The 25,650-nt window shown below is 44.3% G+C and overlaps 1 protein-coding gene and 1 long non-coding RNA gene across 2 annotated transcripts in view; one reads left to right on the top strand and one right to left on the bottom strand.

Annotated features, from left to right (window-relative positions):
* ryr2b (ryanodine receptor 2b (cardiac)) overlaps window positions 1-25,650 on the top strand; it is a 79,613-nt gene that overhangs the window by 11,835 nt on the left and 42,128 nt on the right. The window contains exons 18-58 of the mRNA XM_078787273.1: window positions 157-398; window positions 490-682; window positions 2,407-2,626; window positions 2,697-2,801; window positions 2,873-2,976; window positions 3,074-3,157; window positions 3,943-4,102; window positions 4,187-4,334; window positions 4,436-4,644; window positions 6,211-6,385; window positions 6,478-6,686; window positions 6,854-7,043; window positions 7,259-7,391; window positions 8,229-8,343; window positions 8,471-8,631; window positions 8,762-8,921; window positions 9,734-9,820; window positions 10,315-10,541; window positions 11,977-12,190; window positions 12,253-12,783; window positions 12,858-13,058; window positions 13,763-13,877; window positions 14,003-14,143; window positions 14,326-14,602; window positions 14,673-14,787; window positions 14,857-14,989; window positions 16,035-16,138; window positions 16,217-16,352; window positions 16,421-16,595; window positions 17,302-17,410; window positions 17,851-17,971; window positions 18,839-19,008; window positions 19,221-19,441; window positions 19,790-19,880; window positions 19,938-20,078; window positions 21,493-21,656; window positions 21,742-21,820; window positions 21,900-21,989; window positions 22,198-22,335; window positions 23,443-23,520; window positions 23,605-23,680. Coding sequence (XP_078643399.1) covers window positions 157-398; window positions 490-682; window positions 2,407-2,626; window positions 2,697-2,801; window positions 2,873-2,976; window positions 3,074-3,157; window positions 3,943-4,102; window positions 4,187-4,334; window positions 4,436-4,644; window positions 6,211-6,385; window positions 6,478-6,686; window positions 6,854-7,043; window positions 7,259-7,391; window positions 8,229-8,343; window positions 8,471-8,631; window positions 8,762-8,921; window positions 9,734-9,820; window positions 10,315-10,541; window positions 11,977-12,190; window positions 12,253-12,783; window positions 12,858-13,058; window positions 13,763-13,877; window positions 14,003-14,143; window positions 14,326-14,602; window positions 14,673-14,787; window positions 14,857-14,989; window positions 16,035-16,138; window positions 16,217-16,352; window positions 16,421-16,595; window positions 17,302-17,410; window positions 17,851-17,971; window positions 18,839-19,008; window positions 19,221-19,441; window positions 19,790-19,880; window positions 19,938-20,078; window positions 21,493-21,656; window positions 21,742-21,820; window positions 21,900-21,989; window positions 22,198-22,335; window positions 23,443-23,520; window positions 23,605-23,680 — 6,542 coding nt within the window. The remainder of the gene's footprint in view (window positions 1-156; window positions 399-489; window positions 683-2,406; window positions 2,627-2,696; window positions 2,802-2,872; window positions 2,977-3,073; window positions 3,158-3,942; window positions 4,103-4,186; window positions 4,335-4,435; window positions 4,645-6,210; window positions 6,386-6,477; window positions 6,687-6,853; window positions 7,044-7,258; window positions 7,392-8,228; window positions 8,344-8,470; window positions 8,632-8,761; window positions 8,922-9,733; window positions 9,821-10,314; window positions 10,542-11,976; window positions 12,191-12,252; window positions 12,784-12,857; window positions 13,059-13,762; window positions 13,878-14,002; window positions 14,144-14,325; window positions 14,603-14,672; window positions 14,788-14,856; window positions 14,990-16,034; window positions 16,139-16,216; window positions 16,353-16,420; window positions 16,596-17,301; window positions 17,411-17,850; window positions 17,972-18,838; window positions 19,009-19,220; window positions 19,442-19,789; window positions 19,881-19,937; window positions 20,079-21,492; window positions 21,657-21,741; window positions 21,821-21,899; window positions 21,990-22,197; window positions 22,336-23,442; window positions 23,521-23,604; window positions 23,681-25,650) is intronic.
* LOC131108248 (uncharacterized) lies at window positions 19,159-20,411 on the bottom strand. Its single transcript, XR_009120434.2, has 3 exons — window positions 20,223-20,411; window positions 19,946-20,047; window positions 19,159-19,884 (listed from the first exon to the last, which is right to left on the bottom strand). It is a non-coding gene; the product is annotated as an uncharacterized LOC131108248 (long non-coding RNA).

Raw genomic sequence — 25,650 nt, 5'->3', positions numbered from 1 at the left:
ACATTTGTTTTTTTGCAACACACAAATAGAAACCGCTAATGTGATTGAGTTAAGTTTTCCATCCAATACACAGAACCCAGAACATAACAATTCTCCATTGACGAATACTCTCTGCAGTTTAGTAACCACGTCTCCATTGTCCTGTCTCAATGAAAGCGTGAGACCCAACATGTTTCTGGCCCTGGGGGAGGATTCGGCGCAGCCTCGGAGGTGGTACTACGAGCTGGTCGTGGATCACGTGGAGCCCTTCCTCACGTCGGAGCCCACACACCTGAGGGTGGGCTGGGCTTCCGTGGGGAGCTACCACCCCAGGCCCACCGGAGGAGACGGCTGGGGGGCCAACGGGGTCGGAGATGACCTCTGCTCCTTTGGCTTTGATGGGCTTCACCTGTGGTCAGGTTAGATTAGATCAACTGTGATTAATCATTAATCATGCAGTTAAAATACCTGTGTTTTGTAAGTAATGCTGACTGTGTTATTTGCATTAAGGCTGCGTGGCTCGCAGAGTTCGCTCTCCCTTCCCTCACCTGCTGATGGATGATGACGTGGTCAGCTGCTGCCTCGACCTCACCGCCCCCTGCATCTCTTTTCGGGTTAATGGGCTCCCCGTGCAGGGCATGCTGGAGAACTTCTGCCTTGATGGGCTTCTTCATCCTGTGGTCAGCTTCTCACCTGGAGTCAAGTACGTTGTGTTTTTTTAATTTACTGTAGAACCTCGGTTTTCTCTATTCATTCATTCAGCTGTCTTCGGGCAAGAGGTGGGGTACACCCTGGACTGGTGGCCAGCCAATCACAGGGCACATATAGACAAACAACCATTCACACTCACATTCATACCTATGGACAATTTGGAGTCGCCAATTAACCTAGCATGTTTTTGGAATGTGGGAGGAAACCGGAGTACCCGGAGAAAACCCACGCATGCACGGGGAGAACATGCAAACTCCACACAGAGATGGCCGAAGGTGGAATCGAACTCATGTCTCCTAACTGTAGGGCCTGCGCGCTAACCACTCTTCCAAAAGGTCAGACCAAAACCGTAACGTACACAAGCCGATGTAACATAGAATGAGCATAGAAAACCTTTTTATGACGTAACTACAGTTTTTAACATTATTAGAGCCCTGTAGACATGAAATAACACCCCTATAGTCACATTTACTAACTCACACATAGAGACCAGCGTAGAATATTAGACTACTACTTCACTGCCTGCTGTTTGTGGTTAAGGAGACTCACAATGCACTTCAATTGCTTTATTATTTGTGGAGCTTGTCGGCCACTGTCGATAATGCTAACCTGCTGCAAGCTAACAGTTAGCTTTCCAAGCGAGGATGTACGAGGTACATTATTAAAAAAAAAACAAAAAAAAAAACAAAAAAAAAAACAAAAAAAAAAACCTTAAACTGTATTATGGAAAGCAGGAAGTGAACAAATGTAACAGTAACTGATTGTAAAAGTACCAAATGGAGGGGTAGGATTTAATAAGCTTTGCTTCTTCCTACTCCTTTTGGACATGTGGAACTGTGAACTGATTATGTGGTGCATTCAATCGTAATCGGATGCATGTTCAAATGAAATTCAACCATTACCATTACCATTACCATTACCATTACCATTACATCACTTCCCAGGCCCCTTTTCTTAATTTCTGAATTGACTTACAGTTTAAAACCCCCAAATCATTGCATGAATTAGTGTAAAACTACCCTTTCATCACGCATGTGAACCCCTTAATTAAATCGTGTTTGGCTTTTTAAAAGTCATATGAACAAACCTCGATTATGTGATTGGAAACTTGCATGTGTGTGCTTCCAGAGGGGCGCTGGTGTTAAACTCATGCACCATGTCTCCACGGCGGGATGTTGCCCGGAATTAATTGTGACCAAATGAGTCATGACTGTGGAAAAATAGCTAAATGTTCACTTTGTTTATATTTCTAGTAGCCGTTCAAGCTAATATGTAACTTTAGCTAGCATGTAAATTGTTGCCAGGTAGGTCATGAATGAAAGCTGTGCTTTTGTCTGTGCAAGATTGCTAGCCATGCAGGTCAAGATGCTTGTCATAAATCGAATCGAGGGCGACTGTTGTGTTTGGCGGGTAATTGTTTTGTGCAATCACTTCTACGGATAGCACGATATAGCATGCACGTTTGCAGCCGAGGCATGGAGAAATCAAGCCCAAAACAGCAGGGATCTTGGGAATACTAAGGAAAATTTTTTGATGAAAACCAAATCACGCAAAAACTGCAGTGTATGAAAACCGAGGTTTGACTGTATTTATGTGAACAGTCACATTGAGAATCATCACATTTATATTTGCACATTTCAACCTCTCCGAAAAGGAGTAGGAGGAAGCAGATCTTATGTCATCTTACTGATACTTATGTTTTTTTTTTGTTGTAAGGGTTCGGTTTTTGTTTGGAGGGAAACACGGCGACTTCAGATTCCTCCCACCTCACGGCTTCTCTCCGTGCTCCGAGGCTCTTCTTCCGAAGGTGGTGCTGAAGGTGGAACAGTGTCATCACTACGCTTTGGCTGACGGAGTCGGCAACCGAGAGCTCATTGGCCCCTTTGAGCCCATCAATCCTGTTAGCTTCACTCCTTCGCCAGTGGATGTTAGCAAGGTAGAGTTCTGTACAGAACTTAAAGCTGGGTATTTAATTATTAACCGTATAATTAGTAACGCTCTAATAGGTGCAACTGCCACTGCAATTTGAGGATATCCGGGATAAAATAGCGGAGAATATCCACGAACTGCAGGTCGTGGAGAAGATCGATCTTGGATGGACGTATGGAAATGTAAGGAAATGTAAAGTGAGCCTGCTCACCTGCTTGCACTGTGAAATATTTTACTTTTTGGGGAAAAACAGGAGCGAGACGAAGGGAAGAAGCTCGATCCGTGTCTTGTGGAGTTCGGCAAGCTGCCAGAACAGGAAAGAAACCAAGACCTTCACACTGCCCAGGACATCCTAAGGTGAGCACTCTCAGCAGCATCTCATTATTATCATAATATCATGTTATTATTAGGGATGTACAGTAGTCATTATGTTTATTTTTTCTTCTCACTACAGGACTCTGCTTGCTGTTGGTTTCCATATTGATTTAAATGATGAACGCCCAGAGGGGAGCGTCCGCTTTATGAGACTCTCCAATAAGTATGTATGACTCAAGTGGGATGTGGGAGGAAACCAGAGTACCTGGAGAAAACCCACTCACACAAACTCCACACAGAGATGGCCGAGGGAATCGAACTCCTAGCTGTGAGGCCTGCGCGCTAACCACTCAAGCGCCGTGCAGCCAACATTCAATATTAATGAATGAAATATTTTGTAGTCTGAGCATAGAAAACCTGTTTATTACCTCCTAATACTGTTTTTGCCATTATTAGAGCCCCGTAGACATGAAATAGCAACCCCACAGTCACATTTACATTTATACTACCTAATAATGTCATCCATTTTAGACATAGCTAGACACATTAGCATGGATCATGTACTTTCTGAGGTTATACTACCCAATATTGTCATCCATTTTAGACATAGCTAGACACATTAGCATGGATCGTGTACTTACTGAGGTTATACTACCCAATATTGTCATCCATTTTAGACATAGCTAGACACATTAGCATGGATCGTGTACTTACTGAGGTGATACTACCCAATATTGTCATCCATTTTAGACATAGCTAAACACATTAGCATGGATTGCGTACTTCCTGAGGTGGCTATTGTCTCATCAATGACTTGTGTAGAATACGTCCGCCCCTTTAAGATTAAAGGGAGACTCACTTCAGTCGCTTTATTAACAAACACAACACATGCAGCGACCGTTCACACAGGAGCTGCTGTCGGCCACAACTCACGGCTCGCCATACTGCTAACTCTCTAGCTAGCTGATGACTGTACATGGATTCTGATGCGTCTTATACGGCCTTTAGGTATGAGCAACGCAGCGGCTACAGACCTGCACCTGTAGACTTAAGCCAGGTTTTCGTTAGCCCCAGCCATGAGGACGCGGTCAACCTGCTGGCAGAGAACGCCCACAATGTCTGGGCCAGAGAACGCATCAAGCAGGGATGGACCTACGGAGAGCAACAGGTTGCAGCTCTTAGAACGTTTTCCCTGCACCACCGTTCTCTGGCTAACGTTTGTCGTTTTTGCGCTTTGAATGCGTTCATTCAGGAAGCAAAAACAAAGCGCAGCCCAAACCTGGTGCCCTACAGCCTGCTTGATGAAAAGACCAGGAGACTGGGTCGGACTGGTGTCAGGGAGGCAGTTTGCACCCTGCTGGCCTACGGTTACAGCCTGGAGACCCTGAACCAGGAGAAGAGTACGTCATATGGTGACATCCATCAGCATTGTATCGCCGAGTGATTTGGGCCTGAAGGCAACACCACTGCATAACTTTTCCCTTTTTTATTGGCTTTGCAGTCGCTCTATCAAACGGATGCTTCTTCAGTGATGAGAAGTGCAGAGTGTTCCGAGCTGATAAATCCTACGCTGTGACTCGGGGGAAGTGGTACTTTGAATGTGAACTTGTCACAGCGGGGAAGATGAGAGTGGGCTGGGCACGGCCGGGCTGCGCTCCGGATAAGGAGCTGGGCTCGGATGGCCAGGCGTTTGTGTTTGATGGGTTTGAGGTGAGACTCCAATGTTCTTAACACGGCCTTGCGATCACAGGAAGTGCATCTCATTTATTCCTCAGGAGTGTCCGACGTACGGAATAAGGCGATTATTTACAAATCAGATAGTTCGATAGTAGGAAGTACAAGCAGGTTTAGAGACAGCTACTTCCTCCTGGCCATCAGACTGCTGAATGCCGAATAAGCCCCTCTACTGTCCACACGCACACGCAAAACTTGAAATTATTATTATTTATTCCAAATTATTTACATTATTTGTGCAATTTACTGTTGATGATGTACATTGCTGTTCATATTTGATGACATCTATTTATTCTCCACATTGTTATTATTATTATTTATTATTATACTTATGCTGAACGACATTTTGTTGGCAATTTCACTGGTGTGTTATTGCGCAATGACTTTCCTTCTTTCCTTCCTTCTTTCCTTCTTTCCTTCTTTCCTTCCTTCTTTCCTTCCTTCTACTTACTCCTTCTTTCCTTCTTTCCTTCTTTCCTTTCTTCTTTCCTTCCTTCTACTTACTCCTTCCTTCCGTCCTTCCGTCCTTCCGTCCTTCTGTCCTTCCTTCTTTCCTTCTTTCCTTCTTTCCTTCTTTCCTTCTTTCCTTCTTTCCTTCTTTCCTTACTTCTACTTACTCCTTCTTTCCTTCTTTCCTTCTTTCCTTCTTTCCTTCTTTCCTTCTTTCCTTCTTTCCTTCTTTCCTTCTTTCTTTCTTTCCTTCCTTCCTTATTTCCTTCCTTATTTCCTTCCTTATTTCCTTCCTTATTTCCTTCTTTCCTTACTTCTACTTACTACTTCTTTCCCTTTTTTCCTTTTTTCCTTTTTTCCTTTTTTCCTTTTTTCCTTTTTTCCTTCTTCCCTTCCTTCTTTCCTTCTTTCCTTTCTTTCCTTCTACTTACTACGTCTTTACTTCTCCTACTTCCTTCTTTCCTTCTTTCCTTCTTTCCTTCCTTCAACTGACTACTTCTTTACTTCTACTTCTTTCCTTTTTTCCTTCCTTCCTTCTTTCCTTCTTTCCTTCTTTCCTTCTTTCCTTCCTTCACCTGACTACTTCTTTACTTCTACTTCTTTCCTTTTTTCCTTCCTTGTTTCCTTCTACTTACTACTTCCTTCCTTCTTTCCTTCCTTCTTTCCTTCCTTCTTTCCTTCCTTCAACTGACTACTTCTTTACTTCTACTTTTTTCCTTCTTTCCTTCTTTCCTTTTTTCCTTCCTTCTTTCCTTCTACTTACTACTTCCTTCCTTCCTTCTTTCCTTTCTTCTTTTCTTCTTTCTTTCCTTCTACTTACTACTTCTTTACTTCTCCTACTTCTTTCCTTCTTTCCTTCTTTCCTTCTTTCCTTCTTTCCTTCTTTCCTTCTTTCCTTCTTTCCTTCTTTCCTTCTTTCCTTCTTTCCTTCCAGTCATATTCCCCAGTATAGTAGATGTAAGTATAGCAGCTATAATCAGAGAACCCTGCTTTATAAGATGGATGCAATCCTGCTAAGGCAAGCGTATGATTCTGTAATGGAAGTGTCTCCACTTACCTGGCCCTAATTCCACCTCTTCCTGTTGCTTTCAGGCTCTGTGGTACCATGAAGGCGGCGAGCCCCTGGGACGTGCCTGGCATAGCGGGGACGTGGTGGGCTGCCTGCTGGACCTGACCGAACGCACCATGATGGTCACGCTCAATGGAGAGTTACTGTTTAATAACCGAGGATCAGAGCTGGCCGCCAGGGACTTTGACATCCGAGATGGTCTTTCAACCCAAGTTCAATTCCTCCATCTTGCATTCATTGAACATTTGTAGTCAGTTTTGCGTCTGTATTTTCCCTTCCCGACATTTCAGGCCTGCTGCCCGTGGTCAGTGTGGGTGTGAACCAGGTGGGGAGACTAAACCTGGGCCGCCAGGAGGACTCTCTGCAGTACTTTACGGCGTACGGGCTCCAGGAGGGTTATGAGCCCTTTGCGGCCAATATGGCTCGAGAGCCCTCCTTGTGGATGAGTTGGAAACAGCCTCAGTTTACGTCCATCCCGCCAGATGATCCCAGCTTGCAGGTTTGTTTATGCAAACATTAAAAAAATTAAGAACGCTTATTGTGCGTTTAATATGAAGGAAGTTGTACTTGTTGGTATAAGATTGAGATCCAAGCCCCTACGTTGTTCCCAGCAGGGCTTTATTGACACAACTGATCCTCCCATATCCTTTTGGAATCTCATTCAAGGTCAATCGAGTCGGCAGCTCAACAGATTCCTTATCCAGCTTGAGGGTCTCGCAGCGGTTGTTGGCACACCACAGCGGAGGCGGAGAAATGGCCTTTTATCGTCTGAGCATGTCCATCGAGTGTGCCGCCGTCCTCGCTAGCCCCATCGTGGGGGGCGTGCTGCCAGTGGCGTCTAGCTCTTTCTCTCCAGGTCGGCGCACCATCCCCTCCATCCCCTCGTGATGTTTTTTCCTCAGAGGACACACTGCATATCCCAATTATTTGCAGATGTCTGCATTAGATTGTCCACTATTCACTTTTTTTTCCCCAACCCTGCATCTCGACTTTGAAGGGGCTTAAGTTCCCCGGGGGCATGGGGGGAGGGGCTGCTGCTGCTGCTGCAATTAATTGCTGTTGTCCTTTTAGGACGGAAAGAGCAAGAGGAGGTGGACTCTGACTTTGAAGTGCTGATGAAGTCGGCCCACAGTTTTGCGACTTCAAGAGAGGAGCTGGACTACAAGGATCACAGCCAAGACAAAACGTCAAGACTGAAGCAACGGTGGGTTGTTGAGGGATCGCTGAAAGCTGGCATTTGGAGGCATTGTGGTTCATCACTTCATATAATAGTCGTCTCTCGGTTCCTTCTCGCTCCCTCACTTTGTCAAAAATGTTCATTCATTCATTTTCTACCGCTTATCCAATCACAGGGCACATACAGACAAACAACCATTCACACTCACATTCATACCTATGGACAATTTGGAGTCGCCAATTAACCTAGCATGTTTTTGGAATGTGGGAGGAAACCGGAGTACCCGGAGAAAACCCATGCATGCACGGGGAGAACATGCAAACTCCACACAGAGATGGCCAAAGGTGGGATTGAACTTGGGTCTCGGAGCTGTGAGGTCTGTGCGCTAACCACTCGACTGCCGTGCAGCCTTCCCATATATTATCTGTTCTTTAAAAAACAGATCGGACCCTGATCCCAATTGTGAAGATCGGATCGGGACATCTCTACTTTATTCTCATAATATATATCATAATATTTGGACTTTATTCCCAATTTATTCCTAATAATAATTCATTCCCACTCACATTCATACCTATGGACAATTTGGAGTTTAACCTAGCATGTTTTTGGAATGTGGGAGTACCCGGAGAAAACCCACGCATGCACGGGGAGAGCATGCAGAGATGGCCGAGTGTGAAATTGAACTTTGGTCTCCTAGCTGTCTGGCCTGCGTGCTAACCACTCAACTACCGTGCAGCGCATACCGAATCCAACTTCTTGGAAATTCACTTGGTCTTTGTGTAGAACCAATCAACTGCGAGGGATTACTTTAATGATAACATGGAGTTGTACTCTTTGATGTTTGTTTGTGTTGTGTTCAAGGTTCATGCTAAAGAGAACCAAACCAGGCCTGGTCAGCAGCAACTCCTCTGCTCGGCTTCTGGAAGACGTCCTCGTTGACAAAGATAACTCGGATCATCTTATTCCAGCCTCAAGAGTAAGACTGTAGTACTGTCCTCTTCTAGTCTCTGGTCTCTAGTTTCTAGTCTTTAGTCAGTAAGAAAATAACACAGCAGCTTCATAAGGATACATTTGATGGTTATTATCAGGTCTCTGTGTTGCAGTATTACTACTCGGTCAGAGTTCTTCCAGGCCAAGAGCCTTTCAACGTGTGGGTGGGATGGGTCACCCCAGATTTCCATCAACATGACATAAACTTTGACGCTGACAACAGCTTCACAGTGACTGTCACCCTCGGAGACGATGGCGGCAAGGTCCAGGAGAGGTCAGCGTTTGTATCTTGGCCTGGACGTATGGCAATAAATGCAGTCAATCGTGCTCCACGTCGTTGGCTCAATTCAGTGTAAAATTCCCACCAAGCTGCCTGATAATGTCAATCCTCTCCACTCCCACAGCGTGAAGAGGAGTAACTGTTACATGGTTTGTGCCGGAGAAGCGACGGGTTTGTCTCGCAGTCGGAGGAGTGCCGGACTGGAAATTGGTTGTTTGATCGACACGGCCACTGGGATGCTGACCTTTACCTCCAGCGGGGTGGAGATGGCCACCTTCTACCAGGTAGCACGTAACACAAGGATTTGTTTTTTTTATCGTCTTATTGTGGTAACCGATTAGAGTCGTCCTTGTACATTGCGGTTCCAACACCGCGCCCTCACTCTATTGCATTTAAAAAAATGAATTAATTAATAAATTATATTGCTTTTATAGCTGAATTCAACTTATTCATAAAAAATATTTTAAGTAAATTCAAGCTTAAGAAAGCTAACTTAAATACAAATATTAATTGACCACTAGTTGTCAGTATTTGAGGCAAACACTAGACGTGATGGCCAGAACAGGAATTTATTGCAGATGTAAATGATCTCACAAGAAATAATAATAATAATTACACTGGCCTACTGCTAGGTCCATAACCCATACTTTAAAAATGTGTAATACTAATACTAAAATACAATATGATAATATTATCAATAATATGTATAATAAATAAAATATAATAAATATTTTAAATTAATATTATATTATTTATAATATTCTTATAATATTATAAATCATATGATTAATAAAAATATATAATAAATTTTGTAAATTAATATTATATTAATAATATTATTATAAATAATATGCACAATAAATAAAATTTAATAAATATTTTAAATTAATATTATACTATTAATAATATTATTATAGTATTATTGTTGTATTATATTAATATATTAATATTTTTATACTTAAAAATGTTATGTAGAAGGTTGTAATTAGGTTTTCTATGCTCTAAGTATGAAAATACTAAGTTTGATTTTAGAATGCGATTATTATTTTGATTCCTGTGAGTGTGTGTGAAGTGTTGCATTTTGTGAATGAATCAGGTGGAGGCCGGTACGAAGCTGTTCCCCGCCGTCTTCATCAAGCCAACCACCAGCAACATGTTCCAGTTTGAACTGGGATGCATCAAGGTAAAGTCATCTCGTGAAAAAGGCATTGTAACACAACGGGCGCTCACGCCACTGCTCCATTAACACCAGTCAGCATTCCCAAACACCATACACACATCCCGGTGGTGTTGTTCCCTCCTCGGATGAGGCTAATAGCTGTTAATTCAATTCTTCAACTCTATCAACCGTAACGAAAGGAGGACACATTGGTTCCAAACCACTAAAATTGACGGTTATGACCTGAGCAGAATGAAAAATACGATTTTTGTCCGCTTTTATATGATAAGGTCATCATCAGTTGTCACGGTGAACACGCTCTGACTTTCGCCAATGTTTATCACGCTTTTTTCCCAAGGTGGATAGGATTTACAGAAGGGGGGTCAATACACTGGCACCCCTGGATAGAGAGCCGTAAACCTTAAAAGCAGCTTAGGGAGTCATGTGAGACAGGATACCCTCCTAATGCGTCACATTTGCAGCTAATGCAACGCTTCCCTGGCTTCCCATCCGCCCAGAATGTGATGCCGCTCTCAGCCGGTTTACTTCGCAGCCTTCGAACGACGTCCACGCCTCAGTGCCCGCCCAGGATTCAGGTCCAGCATCTGAGGCGGGCATCGTGGACCCGAATGCCGGACAGAACATTGAATGTAACGGTCGATCGTCCTGATGACAGCCACGGCTGGAGAGTCCAATGCCTTGATCCTCTTCAGGTCATGATGCTCCAAATCCCTGATGAAAACAGGTCTGAAGTGATTTGAATTACTGTGTTACCTTGGTTAATGTTAGTCTGGTCCAGAAGGGCCGACTCAAACCAAAACAGACTCTAACCAAGGCGGGTTTTTCCAATAGAGAATAGTGTCCGTTCCAGACACCCACAAATTTTATAGACAATATTTATAGTTTTATGTACAGTGTTAAGGGCTGTGTGGTTAGCGCGGAGGCCTCACAGTTAGGAGACCCGGGTTCAATTCCACCGTCGGCCATCGCTGTGTGGAGTTTGCATGTTGTCCCCGTGCATGCGTGGGTTTTCTCAGGGTACTCCGGTTTCCTCCCACATTCCAAAAACATGCTAGGTTAATTGGCTAATTGACTCCAAATTGTCCTTAGGTATGAGTGTGAGTGTGAATGGTTGTTTGTCCAGTGCTGCCTTGGTTAATGTCATTAATCCAGCCAAAACGGACTCTAACCAAGGCAGGTTTTTGTCGTGTCATCTGGGATAGGCTCCAGCATACCCACGACCCTAGTGAGGATAAGCGGTAGAAAATGAAAAAAATAAAGAAAGAAAGTGTCAAAATATTAAGAATCTTCATCATCTTTATGAGACCCGAGTTCAATTCCGTCCTCGGCCATCTCTGTGTGGAGTTTGCATGTTCTCCCCGTGCATGCGTGGGTTTTCTCCGGGTACTCTGGTTTCCTCCCACATTCCAAAAACATGCTAGGTTAATTAGCGACTCCAAATTGTCCATAGGTATGAATGTGAGTGTGAATGGTTGTTTGTCTATATGTGCCCTGTGATTGGCTGGCCACCAGTCCAGGGTGTACCCCGCCTCTCGCCCGAAGACAGCTGGGATAGGCTCCATTACCACCTGGGATTTTCGTGAGGATAAGTGGTAGAAAATGAATGAATGAATGTACAGTTTTACATTCATAAAAAAAATTCTCTTAAAGTTAATCCCACACCGAGTCCACTCATGTATAAGGGCGAGCTGGAGATTGAATGAATTGTGAAAACGCCCCTTTTCATAGATAAATAACCAAGAATGCTAAATGCAGATTGGATTCCAGGCGTAAAATATATTTAGTTGGAAACACATTTGTCCATCTCTAGCATACGTTATCAGAAACAAACAAGCAGCACCACACGGAGGTGGGACCCAGCGCAGCCGTTTGTTGTTTCCATACTTCTGAAATTATGGCGGTATTCTCTTTAAGCCCTAAAATTGAGGTCTTGCACCCTTGTCACAGTAGCGTATCTCTCTCTGGCAGCAGCGACTCTGATTTAAACAAATGCTAAAGAAACAGTGCGCCATATTGCACACTAACCAAGGCAACATTTTAGCAAAAAGTTTGCATCTTAACCGAAAAACATGATAACCAGGGCGGACGTTAACAGAGATACCACTGTATTTTACACACGTGAATGTAATATTGATTATTAATTCCGCTTTATCACACAGGAGTGTAGACATTTTGGAATTGTCGGAACTCGACGACCTATTGACTTTCCAGTACCACACCCTCCTGCTTTACTGCGCCGTGTGTTCGCTTGGCAACACAAGAGTTTGCCACGCCATCTGCAGCCACGTGGACCAATCCCAAGTCCTTCACGCCATCCAGAATCCCCATCTGCCCGGGCTGCTTCGCTCTGCGTTTTACCAGCTTCTTATCCAGGTGTGTGCGTACTTCACTTCCTGGTTCTGTTCATTGAGACTAATTTTATTTTATTTCTTTAGGTTCACTTGAGCAGCCACACCACTGCTTGTCTCATGATGAACCACGAATACATCGTCCCCATGACGGACCAAACCAGAGACATCACTCTTTATTCAAGTCTCGATGGCAGGAAACTGCCGTTGGGCATCCCGAGCATTCAGGGGAGCACGTCTCTTAAACCACGTATGCAGTTCTCCAGGCCGTGTTTTGTCAGGAGTGACTGGTTGGAATGGGAAATAGCCTGTGGTGACAGTCCTGAACTTCCCGTGGATGTACTGAAGAGCCTCACAGTGGAGATGCTGATTTCAGCCGTGTGGGATGTGCATCGGGGTGTCCGAGACCCAATAGGGGGCAGTATAGAGCTTCTACTGGTTCCTCTAATCAAATTGTTCTATACGCTTCTGGTAATGGGGGCGCTGACTGATGAGGACCTGGCTAAGGTCCTCAAACTGATGGAACCCGGAGTCTTCTCAATGGAGGATGAAGATGGAAAATATTATCCAAAACAAGGACTGCTGAAAATGAAACTTCCAGAAATGGTCAAACTTGAGGTACTCACACACACACACATAAAAGTACTGTTAGTTCTTTTCGCAAACTGATATGTTTACCTCTTCCCCTCCAGCTCTGCAACGTGCTGACCTACCTGTGTGATATCCAGGTGCGCCACAGGGTAGAAGCCGTGGTTGGCTTCTCGGAAAATGTTGTGACTCAGCTGCAGGAGAACCAGCGCTTCCGCTACAAACAAGTCATGCAGGCGCTCAACATGTCGGCTGCCCTCACCGCACGCAAGACCAAGGAGTTCCGCTCGCCTCCGCAAGAGCAGGTAACGGTAATGGTAATGGTTTAATTTCATTTGAACATGCATCAGATTGCAATTGAATGCATCCCATAATCAGTTCACAGTTCCACATGTCCAAAAGGAGTAGGAAGAAGCAAAGCTTATTAAATCCTACCCCTCCATCTGGTACTTTTACAATCAGTAACTGTTACATTTGTTCACTTCCTGCTTTCCTAATATAATAAAAAATATTTTTAATTATTTTATTATTTTTTATAATTTTTTATAATTGTTTTTTATTTTTTATATAATTTTTTTAAAAATAATTTCTTAAATTTTTTCACTTCTTGCTTTCCTAATATAATTTAAAAAAAAGTAATTTATTTTTTATAATTGTTTTATAATTTTTCAAAATGTTGTTATAATTTTTACAATTTTTATTTTTTTTTAGAATTCTTATTATATTTTTTAGAATTTTTATATTTTTATATTTTTTACGAGTTGATATGACCATCCAATGACATAATGGGTACCATAGTAAGTGTCAATATAGTGATATATATAGCACATCATGACTGGTTCAAGCCTCTTCATCCTTGTATTTAGCAAACATCAACTGCTTGTATTGGTTGAACGACTCACTCACTTTCTACTTCTTTGCGGCCGCGTTTGGAACGCTGCCTTACGGTTTTACTTTCCCAAGTTCTCATTTTAACGGTGATATCCTTGTTTTGTTTTGTTCACATCAGATCAACATGCTTCTGAGTTTCAGAGACAATGGCGACCAGCCAGAGAACTGCCCATGCCCGGCGGAAACCCGACAGCTCCTACGAGACTTCCACCATCTTCTCAACACACATTGTGGTCTCTCCTGTTTTCATTATTCATCCTCACTGAGCCTTGTAAAATTTAGCGAGCCGATAAGAAACTCTTGAGAAGACACTTGCCGTGATTATCTGTCCGCAAGACTCATATTTATTTTTCTGCAGGAATTGAATCGGACGGCGCCTCGGAGGAGGACGAGTCAACCGAGTTGTCGGTGAAAGATCAGCTCTTCAGCCTTGCGGCAAGACTTCTCGGACTGAAGAGGAGGGCTGTAGAAGTGGAGGCTAATAGACCACAGAGCCCCAGTAAGTACGTGCGTACTTAGAAGGTTAGTCTGGGTTTAAAAATGAAAGGAGACACAATACATTAGCAGCAGGTCTTCATTTGCACCTAGACTAAAGTGATCAGGATTTCATGTCACAAAGATTGGCAGCTGCCACTCAACTTTGATACCATAGTGGTCTTACCAATCGTTACTATTTTCTAGAGTCCCTCGAGACGTTAATATCAGAAACAATGCTGCACTGGGCCCAAGAGACTGAGATGGAGGAACCCGGGCTGATCAGAGCCGTCTTCTCACTGCTGCACCGCCAGTATCAGGGCCTGGGTGGGCAAATGGCGGCCCCTCTTTCCAAAGCGTACACGATCAGCCAAGCTTCAGTGGAAGACACCATGACCCTGCTGTCATCACTGGGCCAAATCCGCTCGTTACTCAGTGTTCGCATGGGGAGAGAAGAGGAGAAGCTGATGATCAGGCGACTCGGGTAAGGGCAGATGATGCCGTTTGTTTACATTTCTGGTCAAACGTCAGTCTTTCTTTAATACTATTCATAGAGACATCATGAACAATAAGGTTTTCTACCAACACCCCAACTTAATGAGGGCGCTGGGGATGCATGAGACGGTGATGCAGGTGATGGTCAATGTTCTTGGAGAGAAGGAATCAAAGGTCAGTATTACATCAACCATGGCATTGACTCTCATGGCTTTGCATGCTCATTGGATTTTGTCCTGCTAGGAGATTTCCTTTCCCAAGATGGTGGCCAGCTGCTGCCGATTCCTTTGTTATTTCTGCCGCATAAGCCGATCCAACCAGGGCGCCCTGTTTGATCACCTCAGCTACCTCTTGGAAAACAGCAGTGTTGGACTGGGTACGTGTCAAAGTTTGCAGCCTATGACTGTACATTCTAAAAATATCATTTCATAACAATTAATTACATCGTAGGCTGCACGGTGGTCGAGTGGTTAGCGCGCAGACCTCATAGCTAGGAGACCCGAGTTCAATCCCACCCTCTGTGTGGAGTTTGCATGTTCTCCCCGTGCATGTGTGGGTTTTCTCCGGGTACTCCGGTTTCCTCCCACATTCCAAAAACATGCTAGGTTAATTGGCGACTCCAAATTGTCCATAGGTATGAATGTGAGTGTGAATGGTTGTTTGTCTGTATGTGCCCTGTGATTGGCTGGCCACCAGTCCAGGGTGTACCCCGCCTCTCGCCCGAAGACAGCTGGGATAGGCTCCAGCACCCCTTGCGACCCTTGTGAGGAAAAGCGGTAGAAAATGAATGAATGAATGAACAATTAATTACATCACAGGCTGCATGGTGGTTGAGTGGTTAGCCCGCAGACCTCACAGCTAGGAGACCCGAGTTCAATTCCACCCTCGGCCATCTCTGCATGGAGTTTGCATGTTCTCCCCGTGCATGCGTGGGTTTTCTCCGGGTACTCCGGTTTCCTCCCACATTCCAAAAACATGCTAGGTTAATTGGCTTAATTGACTCCAAATTGTCCATAGGTATGAATGTGAGTGTGAATGGTTGTTTGTCCAGTGGTGCCTTGGTTAATGTCATTAATCCAGCCAAAATGGACTCTAACCAAGGCAGGTTTTTGTCATGTCAGTTTTGCATTATCTATATGTGCCCTGTGATTGGCTGGCCACCAGTCCAGGGTGTACCCCGTCTCTGGCTTGAACACAGCTGGGATAGGCTCCAGCATCCCTTGCGACCCTCGTGAGGATAAGCAGTAGAAAATGAATGAATGAATGAATAATTACATCACATGGTTACGTTCCCACAATTCAGCATTTTTGGGGGTAAAGTTAAAAAAGAAAAATATGAGCTAAAAGTCCAAATATGGGAATACAATTAGCAAAGATACAGTTTGAGTGGGTTTTGTATGTAATGTTTTTTCCCCTCTAAGCTTCACCATCCATGCGTGGGGCCACTCCTCTGGATGTGGCAGCAGCTTCTGTCATGGACAACAACGAGCTGGCTTTAGCTCTAAGCGAACCTGACCTAGAGAAGGTGAGCTGAACATTGATTGCATCTTTATGAATGTTCAAGTGAACAATCTACCTTTCTTTCCACTCGTCTGATATCCAGGTGGTGCACTACCTCGCCTGCTGTGGTCTTAAAAGCTGCCCTCTGCTTGTGGCCAAAGGCTACCCTGACATCGGATGGAACCCCGTGGAGGGCGAACGTTACCTGGATTTTCTACGCTTTGCTGTCTTCTCCAATAGTAACGTTGATAGAACATCCACTGTCGTATAAACAAATCAAGGTACATCTGCTTCTTCTTGACCGCAGGCGAAAGTGTGGAAGAGAACGCTTACTTGGTGTTGAGGTTGCTGATTCGTCGACCCGAGTGTTTTGGTCCTGCGCTGCGGGGTGACGGAGGGAACGGTCTCCTAGCAGCGATGGAGGAAGCCATTATGATATCAGAAGATGGACCTTGCACTGCCTACCGGTCAAATGCAACACTGTCAGTCACAGTTTTTTTTCTGTCATCCATCGAATCGAATCAACTTTATTTGTAGAGAACTTTTCCTGCAAAGACATGCAACACAAAGTGCTTTACAGAATTAAAAACAATTACCACAATTAAAAGGAAAAACAATTACAAAGAAAGCCCCTCCCTCCATACTAGACACCCCCCCCCCCCCCCCCCCCCCCCCCCACACACACACACACACAATCACACACAGTAGGGAGATATGTCATGGCACTGAGGATCAAGGAAACGCCACCTTTGGGGCCGTCCACACTGGGAGGAGCCGCAGGCCGTGCCATCGGGGGACCAGCACCCGGGCCTCCCGACTCCGACAGACGGGCGGACCCCCACATCAAAGGGAGGAACCCCCAGCCGGCCTGGTCGCAGGGACCCAAGCATGGCACCCCCTCAGCAGACCCGACACATCCCCCAGTGTGGAGGACCCCCCTTGAGGAAATACTGGAGTTAAAAGCTAAAGACTAAGAGCATAAAATAAGACTAAAAAGATAAAAACATAAGAAAAGTTTAAAATATTACTTAAAAGCCTGATTAAAAAGGTGTGTCTCTGCAGTGCTGATCAGTCATGCAGTCATGATAATCCTAAATAATAATAATAAGCCTGTTAATTCTTCTCAAAAAAACCACCACTATCCAATTATTGGCAAGCTGCTAATGGTCATAATTGTTGCCGTTACAGAGATGCCGTGCAGGACAGTGAGGATGACCTCATTCATATGGGCCACGCCATCATGACCTTCTACTCGGCCCTCATTGACTTGCTGGGGCGCTGTGCTCCAGAGATGCAAGTGAGTGTTTTTGTCCTTTCGACATCAATATCTGCTTGCACCTCAAACGCTAATGCCTCATGGAGAAACACGGCATTGATACACATCCACAGACTTATATGTGCTTTCCACACTAGTCCACAGACTGTATATATATATATATATATATTTACAATACATGCACATTGACGTCATGTTGAATTATGTTTGCTTTTTGTTGCCTTGTCCAGTGTAAGAAATATCTTTCTTTTGGACACAACAGCAGTACAAAGCAAGAGAAGATGTAACAGATAAAAATACTACATCAAGAGCTGCATCGCTAGCTTTCACAAAGATAAGCCGCACAGTCCCAGCTAGCCAAAAAGCTTGTAAATAAAACATTTTCCCAACTTCTCTATCCTGTTATCAGTATGTACAGTACACATCATTTCACAATACTTTTATTTTCTGAACTGTTGCAGCTGATTCAAGGAGGCAAAGGGGAGGCCATCCGCATGCGAGCCATTCTGAGGTCGCTCATACCCATCCAGGATCTTCAGGGCGTCATTAGCATCTCTTTCCAAGTCCCATCTGTGTCAAAAGGTCAAGTAGGAGTTAATGGGCCCATGTTCTTCACCAGTTTAAGATCTCAGTGGTGTGGTGTGATGTCCAAAATCCAAGTTTGATGCTGGAATTTTACCATAGAAAACTTGTTTATAACCTTTTTATATAATTAGGGTCCTCTAGACACGGAAAAAACATCTTTCACATTTGTATTACCCAATATAGTAAAGATAATCACTGACAATAAGACATATGAGACACGAATAAGATAAGAGACACTTACTCCCAGCCTGCACGGCGGTTGAGTGGTTAGCACAGACCTCACAGCTAGGAGACCGGAGTTCAATCCCACCCTCGGCCATCTCTGTGTGGAGTTTGCATGTTGGTTGAAGAGTCTTGAACCAGTCATGATGTGCTATATATATCACTATATTGACACTTACTATGGTACCCATTATGTCATTGGATGCTCATATCACCTCGTACTTTGGTACGTGACAAAAAAATATATAAAAATTACTTTACATTTTTAAAAATAATAAAAAAAAAACAAGAAAAAAATAATATATTTTTTATTATATTAGGAAAGCAGGAAGTGAACAAATGTAACAGTTATTGCTTGTAAAAGTACCAAATGGAGGGGTAGGATTTAATAAGCTTTGCTTCTTCCTACTTCTTTTGGACATGTGGAACTGTGAACTGATTATGGGATGCATTCAATTGTAATTTGATGCATGTTCAAATGAAATAAAATATTTTCCATAAGTCACACCAGACTATAAGGCACAGGCTGTGAGAACAAGTCTGTATTACTGCTAAAACATCATTAAAATCCCACTTTCCCATAATAGGGCACCTTTTAGATTCGATATCAATGACACTGACGGCAATGAAACTTTCTTGCAGATGGTTGCGTAGTTGAGCCCGACTTATCGACGGTGTTCTGCCCCGACCACAAGGCAGCTATGGTTCTGTTTCTGGACCGTGTGTATGGTATAGAGAAACGGACTTTCCTCCTCCATCTCCTCCAGGTTGGCTTTCTGTCTGACCTTCAGACTGCCGTCTCTCTCGACACGGTGAGCATTAGTGAACTTTTCCTCGCTTGTCCCACTCAAATTCATTGTGAACGCGTGACCTGTGACCTAGTATTGATTTAAACCGCAGCTTGCCACCAATAGCAATGCCCTTTAACTCCTACCTGCCCAGGCAATGATTGTTTATTATTTATTATATTATTATAGATACATGAAATAACACAGTCACACGTCCATCTTTAATCCTCCTGCAGGTTGACTTTGGATCCACCGACATGGCCTTGGCCCTCAACAGGTACCTGTGCTCGACTGTGCTTCCTCTGCTCACCAAGTGCTCCGCTCTCCTTAGCGGTCTGGAGGACCACGCCGCCTTGATGGATTCTCTGATCCAGGCTATCTACAGCCTCTCCAGGGCTGCGAGCCTGACTAAGGCCCAGAGGGACACCACTGAGCATTGCTTATTGGCCGTGTGCAAGTACGACATCCTCTGGTTCTGAGTGTACTTGGCTATTACTCTTATCTGCATGATAAGGTACTTTTTTTATTCCGCTGCCAGACCAAATCAAACATTCTATCAGGAAGCTGAGGGCAAACGGCAAGATACTGCACTTCCTGTCTGCAGTGCTTTTGCTACTTGTTTGAAAGGCATCAATAATGTTTTGCCATGATTCGGACATCATTTTCTAATTTGCTAATGACAATTCTTAATTAGATTCCTCATTCCCTAATGATGTGATCGTCTGTGATTAATGAGTCATCGTGCCATTTTGTCAAGGATACGGTCCAGTTTCAAGTCCACTTTCCATACTGTATGTCTCCTCAGTGAACTCCAAGCAGCCATGATGCAACCTCTCCTTCGACGGCTCGTCTTGGATCTCACCACTCTCACAGACCACAGCAGGATCCCACTCAAGGTAGCTGCAAAAACACACTCAAAGCTGAACCTGAAGTTACATCACTTCCCTTTACAGCTTCTCACCAGCCACTACGACCAGAGGTGGAAGTACTACTTCCTGTCTGGAGGTCACACGGACCGCAGCCTTGCCTCCGAGGAAGAGCTGCACTTGTCTCAGAAACTCTTCTGGGGCGTGTTTAAGGCGCTGGCAAAGAAGGTGAAAGCAATTCAAAGCTTCAATTAACATGATTTTTCACTCAAGGGTCTCCAACCAGGTGAATTTCCCACAAGGTTAAAACTTCTACTACCGCAGATATTTGAAACTAAGAGTGATCTTGTAAAAATGAAATTAAACACCCACCTCATTGTGTGAAAACTTCTCAGCCAGTAAATGAAGGCCGTGGGAGTTGAGTGAAATCCTCCTCTCCTTTTTTGCCACTGTTATTATTTCTGACACTCGTACTGACTCATTGAGAACATGGGAACATCAAAGAATGGCTTTCATGAGCACATTCCTGTCTTACATCAAACAGCGCAGCAGAATCCAGAAGCATCTTCAGGGAACTACCACTGAATAGAACATCTATGAGGTGTCCAATTCCAGCTGTTTGCTGTTGACTTGTTACAACTTCTATCTGTCATGTCGAAGTGTACGTTATCGGTAAAAAAAAACAGCATATAAAATGGTAAGGCTCGGCTTTAGTGAGTAAAAACAGAGCAAAACTTATTTCCACAGTTTTACAGTATTGCTTTTTTTTCATTCATTCATTCATTTTCTACTGCTTATCCTCATGAGGGTCGAGGGGGTGCTGAGAGGCGGGGTACACCCTGGACTGGTGGCCAGCCAATCACAGGGCACATATAGACAAACAACCATTCACACTCACATTCATACCTATGGACAATTTGGAGTCGCCAATTAACCTAGCATGTTTTTGGAATGTGGGAGGAAACCGGAGTATAGCATAGAAAGCATAGAAAAGTTATCTACAATATGGTTTTTATCACTATTAGAGCCCTCTAGACAAACACTAACACCCCTATAGTCAGCTTTACACTCGCATTACATGAAAACTTGCACATTAGCATTAGGAATGCCGAATACTAACATTACTTATTGTATTACATATCATTTGTTTTTCAATAGTCACAAAACGATGATCATTCATTCATTCATTTTCTACCGCTTAACCTCACGAGGGTCGTGTGGGGGGGGTGCTGGAGCCTATCCCAGCTGTCTTCAGGCGAGAGGCGGGGTACACCCTGGACTGGTGGCCAGCCAATCACAGGGCACATATAGACAAACAACCATTCACACTCACATTCATACCTATGGACAATTTGGAGTCGCTAATTAACCTAGCATGTTTTTGGAATGTGGGAGGAAACCGGAGTACCCGGAGAAAACCCACGCATGCACGGGGAGAACATGCAAACTCCACACAGAGATGGCCGAGGGTGGGACTGAAGTCGGGTCGCCTAGCTGTGAGGCCTGCGCGCTAACCACTCGACCGCCGTGCAGCCGAGTATTGTTTTTTGAATTGCTGACCTGTAAATGGTTCGCAGACATTTGTGATTTATCTCCATCTTTACTTCCTGTACATGTTTCCATTTTTCTTCCTCCTCTACAGCCTTATGAGCCTGAACTCTCCAAACTGTGTGTCCAATGCCTCGCTGCGGTAGCAAAGGCGCTTCCTCCAGACCACTTGGACCCAAACGGTGTATCCCAAACGGACCTAAACACTTCCTTGGATGCAGATGGAAACTTTGACCCGCAACCCGTTGAGACATCTCAGTGAGAAAGACGCTGACTAAGTTTCTTTACGGGCGGATTACCTTCGGGACTCCATTTTGATATGTTCATCGCTGTCTTCCTCCAGCGTGTCCGTGCCAGAGAGACTGGAGGTCGCCGTCAACAAATACGCCGAGCATACTCATGAGAAGTGGTCTCTCGATAAGGTGGCGGACATGAGAAGTGTATAAGGAATACGTTCATGCTAACGTCTGCGTCTTCTTGTCATGTGTTCCGTCTTGTCAGTTTGCCAACGGCTGGGTTCACGGGGAGCAGCTATGCGAGAACGCCAAGGTTCACCCCCTCCTCAAGCCATACAGGGCTCTGGCTGAAAAGGTAACAAAACCTACACGCTCGCTCTATGTTATATAAAAAGATGAAAAAGCCTCAGTGCTTGGCCTTTGAATTATTGCTTGTATGAATCACCAGCCTCCTTCCAGGGCTTTGCTATATGACTTTGTACATCACAATTGCTCAAATAGATTTTGCTTTTCCCTTCTGACAAATTTCAGCTTCACACGAGAGTTATCTGTCTTTCTACCAGGACAAGGAAGCATACCGCTGGGCCATTAAGGAGACAATAAAGAGCATGCTGGCCTTTGGGTGGACCATAGAGCGCACCAAAGAAGGAGATGTGTTCGGATTCCATACCTGCCCGCCAAGAATCTCGCAGTCTGGACAGGTGTGGCACTTCTTACCGGTTTTTGCCGTCGTTTTTTGTTTATTCGTAGTATTTAATATTAATCATTCATTCATTCATTTTCTACCGCTTTTTCCTCACGAGGGTCGCGGGGGGTGCTGGAGCCTATCCCAGCTGTCTTCGGGCGAGAGGCGGGGTACACCCTGGACTGGTGGCCAGCCAATCACAGGGCACATATAGACAAACAACCATTCACACTCACATTCATACCTATGGACAATTTGGAGTCGCCAATTAACCTAGCATGTTTTTGGAATGTGGGAGGAAACCGGAGTACCCGGAGAAAACCCACGCATGCACAGGGAGAACATGCAAACTCCACACAGAGATGGCCGAGGGTGGAATTGAACCCTGGACTCCTAGCTGCGGGGTGTGCGCGCTACTCGACCGCCGTGCCGCCAGATTAGTATTTAATATTAATCAAATCAAAATCGAATCAACTTTATTTGTAGAGCACTTTTCCTGCAACACAAAGTGCTTTAAAGAATTAAAAACAATTACCACAATTAAAAAGAAAAACAGGTTTTCTCAGCTGGGATAGGCTCCAGCACCCCCGCGACCCTCGTGAGGAAAAGCGGTAGAAAATGAATGAATGAAAAAGACCATACTAGACACACACACACACACACGCACACACACACATGTCATGGCACTGAGGATCAAGAAAACGCCACATTTGGGGCCGTCCACACTGGGAGGAGCCGCAGACCGTGCCATCGGGGGACTAGCACCCGGGCCCCTCGACTCTGCCAGACCGTCGGACCCCCACATCAAAGGGAGGAACCCCCAGCCGGCCGGGTCAAAGAGACCCAAGTATGGCACCCACTCAGCAGACCCGACACAGCCCCCAGTGTGGAGGACCCCCACTGAGGAAACATTAATACATGGTTAGGGCATAGAAAACATGTTTAGGACTTTCTTAATATGTTTTTACCATTATTAGAGTCACGTAAACAGGAAATAACACCCCTATATTCAATTTTAGAGTCATTTATTCTGTGTTTCCATAAAATGTTGGTAGAATCCTGAATTGTAATCTTCCATGATTGCAACTTTAGAGGTTTTTACACATTTTCTCCTTGATCTTAGTTGTCTTTCGAAGGAACCTCAACCTTCAGCCCCAAACCTTTGGACACAAGTAGCATTACCTTAACATGGGATCAGTGTGTGAGTATTGTCGGCACGTTTCATGTAAAAACTACCGTACACTGTGGTCATCCATAAGGAGAAGTAATTGGTCATGTTCCTCAGGCGATGGCTGAAAAGTTGGCTGAGAACTACCACAATTCCTGGGCTAAGAAGAAGAAACTAGAACTGGAGAGTACAGGTACCATAACCATCTTCAGGCTTTCTGTGCATGAGCTTATGTTGCTTCCACAGATCCGAGGGTAAATGAGGTGTTCGTAACTACACATCCGCAGTTCGTTCGAGAAGGGAAACGTTGCAAAATCCTTTCTGAAAAACTTTAGCTTTCGCCCTCCGGACTGAGCTTTTGTTCTACAATGGCAGGACTTGAAAGATTTCACCAGATGACTGAGAAACAGTAGGAGGTCCGAGCTCAAACCATTGAATTAAAAAAAAAACAAAAAAACGGCCAACATCAAAATCTTCTTCCTAATAAGAGAGGTTTGTTCACAGGCTCAAAGGGCTTTGCTGTAGAGATTGAGCAGGATTCATTAGTGGCTTTCATTCAGAGGCCAGGGCGAATTTCGGGATTTCAGGATAGAACATGACAGTTGGGGCATAAATCAGAACCTTGTATGGCTGTTTCATGCATTTCAAATCATCAAGGAGATTTTTTTTACTGTCTTCTTACTGATTTGTATTTGATTGACACCTCACCCGAGTGACATAATGGCATTAACAGTGTTACAATGGCATTTAGGCTTCTTGCCGTTAAGGGTCACTACATGTTTGATTCGGCTTAGTCTTGCAGTTTCCGCATAAAAAAAAAAAAAATGTTTTAATCCGGGCTTTGGCCCCGCCAATGGGCATTTGTTTCCTTGCCGGGAATCGAACATGCGCCGACTTCCAGCTTGTGGCTTCGTTCCACATCTCTGCTAAACAGTAGAGCAGAGTAACACTCACTCATTCATTCATTCATTCATTTTCTACCGCTTTTCCTCACGAGGGACGCGGGGGTGCTGGAGCCTATCCCAGCTGTCTTTGGGCAAGAGGCAGGGTTCACCCTGGACTGGTGGCCAGCCAATCACAGGGCACATATAGACAAACAACCATTCACACTCACATTCATACCTATGGACAATTTGGAGTCGCCAATTAACCTAGCATGTTTTTGGAATGTGGGAGGAAAACCCATGCATGCGCGGGGAAAACATGCAAACTCCACACAGAGATGGCCGAGGGTGGAATTGAACCCTCGTCTCCGAGCTGTGAGGTCTGCGCGCTACCCACTCAAATTGCAGCCCAAATTGCCTAAATTGTAAGTTGTAAAATAAATGAATTGTAATGTGAGTGTGAATGGTTGTTTGTCTATATGTGCCCTGTGATTGGCTGGCCACCAGTCCAGGGTGTACCCCGCCTCTCGCCTGAATACAGCTGGGATAGGTTCCAGCACCCCCCTGTGACCCTCGTGAGGCAAAGGGGTAGAAAATGAATGAATCTTCATACTACATGTTCTTCTTCTAATATTTGGACTTTGTTCCCATAATATTTCTTTAATATTTACATTCCCAAAGCGACTGTAATTCTAGATTTAGTTGGTTTATCATTATATTACAACTTTATGGCAACTTCTTTAATATTTCAACTTTGTTTTTTTAGGTGGAATTGAACCCTGGTTTCCGAGCTGTAAGGTCTGCACGCTAACCACTCGCCCACCGTGCCGCCCCAGAGTAACACTGCTTTCATCAAATCAATATGTCTTAGTCCGTTTATGTATTTCATCGACTTTAATAGCGTAAGATGGTTTTCAAGCTCTGGCGTCTCCTTGGCACATACCGTTAGATAACGACTCGTGTTTATTTTCAATAGACAGCAAAAACCAAAGTTGGTGCATCTATTGTATGTTTGGTTTCAAGGGCGTTTTAGTATTACTTATCGAAAGAGGACATTTGAATTATTTCACATAAAACACACACACTGCAGAAAAAATAAGAATTCCAGTCGTCCCCACAGAGAGATGAGATTGATTAGGGTAGGGTTTATCCCAACAGAAGGTCACAGCGGGAAATGCCACTCATCTGAAAGGCCCATTCAATTAATAGCGTACATTCCAACCTCGTCCAGCTCGCATGCAAAAGAAAAAGTCAATCATGTGTAGTCGATCAATACCAC

This window comes from Doryrhamphus excisus, linkage group LG20 (genome assembly GCF_037039965.1).
Source record: "Doryrhamphus excisus strain RoL-2023G ecotype Guam linkage group LG20, RoL_Dexc_Guam_v1.1, whole genome shotgun sequence".
NCBI lineage: Eukaryota > Metazoa > Chordata > Actinopteri > Syngnathiformes > Syngnathidae > Doryrhamphus > Doryrhamphus excisus.
This window is presented reverse-complemented; position numbering and strand designations above follow the sequence as displayed.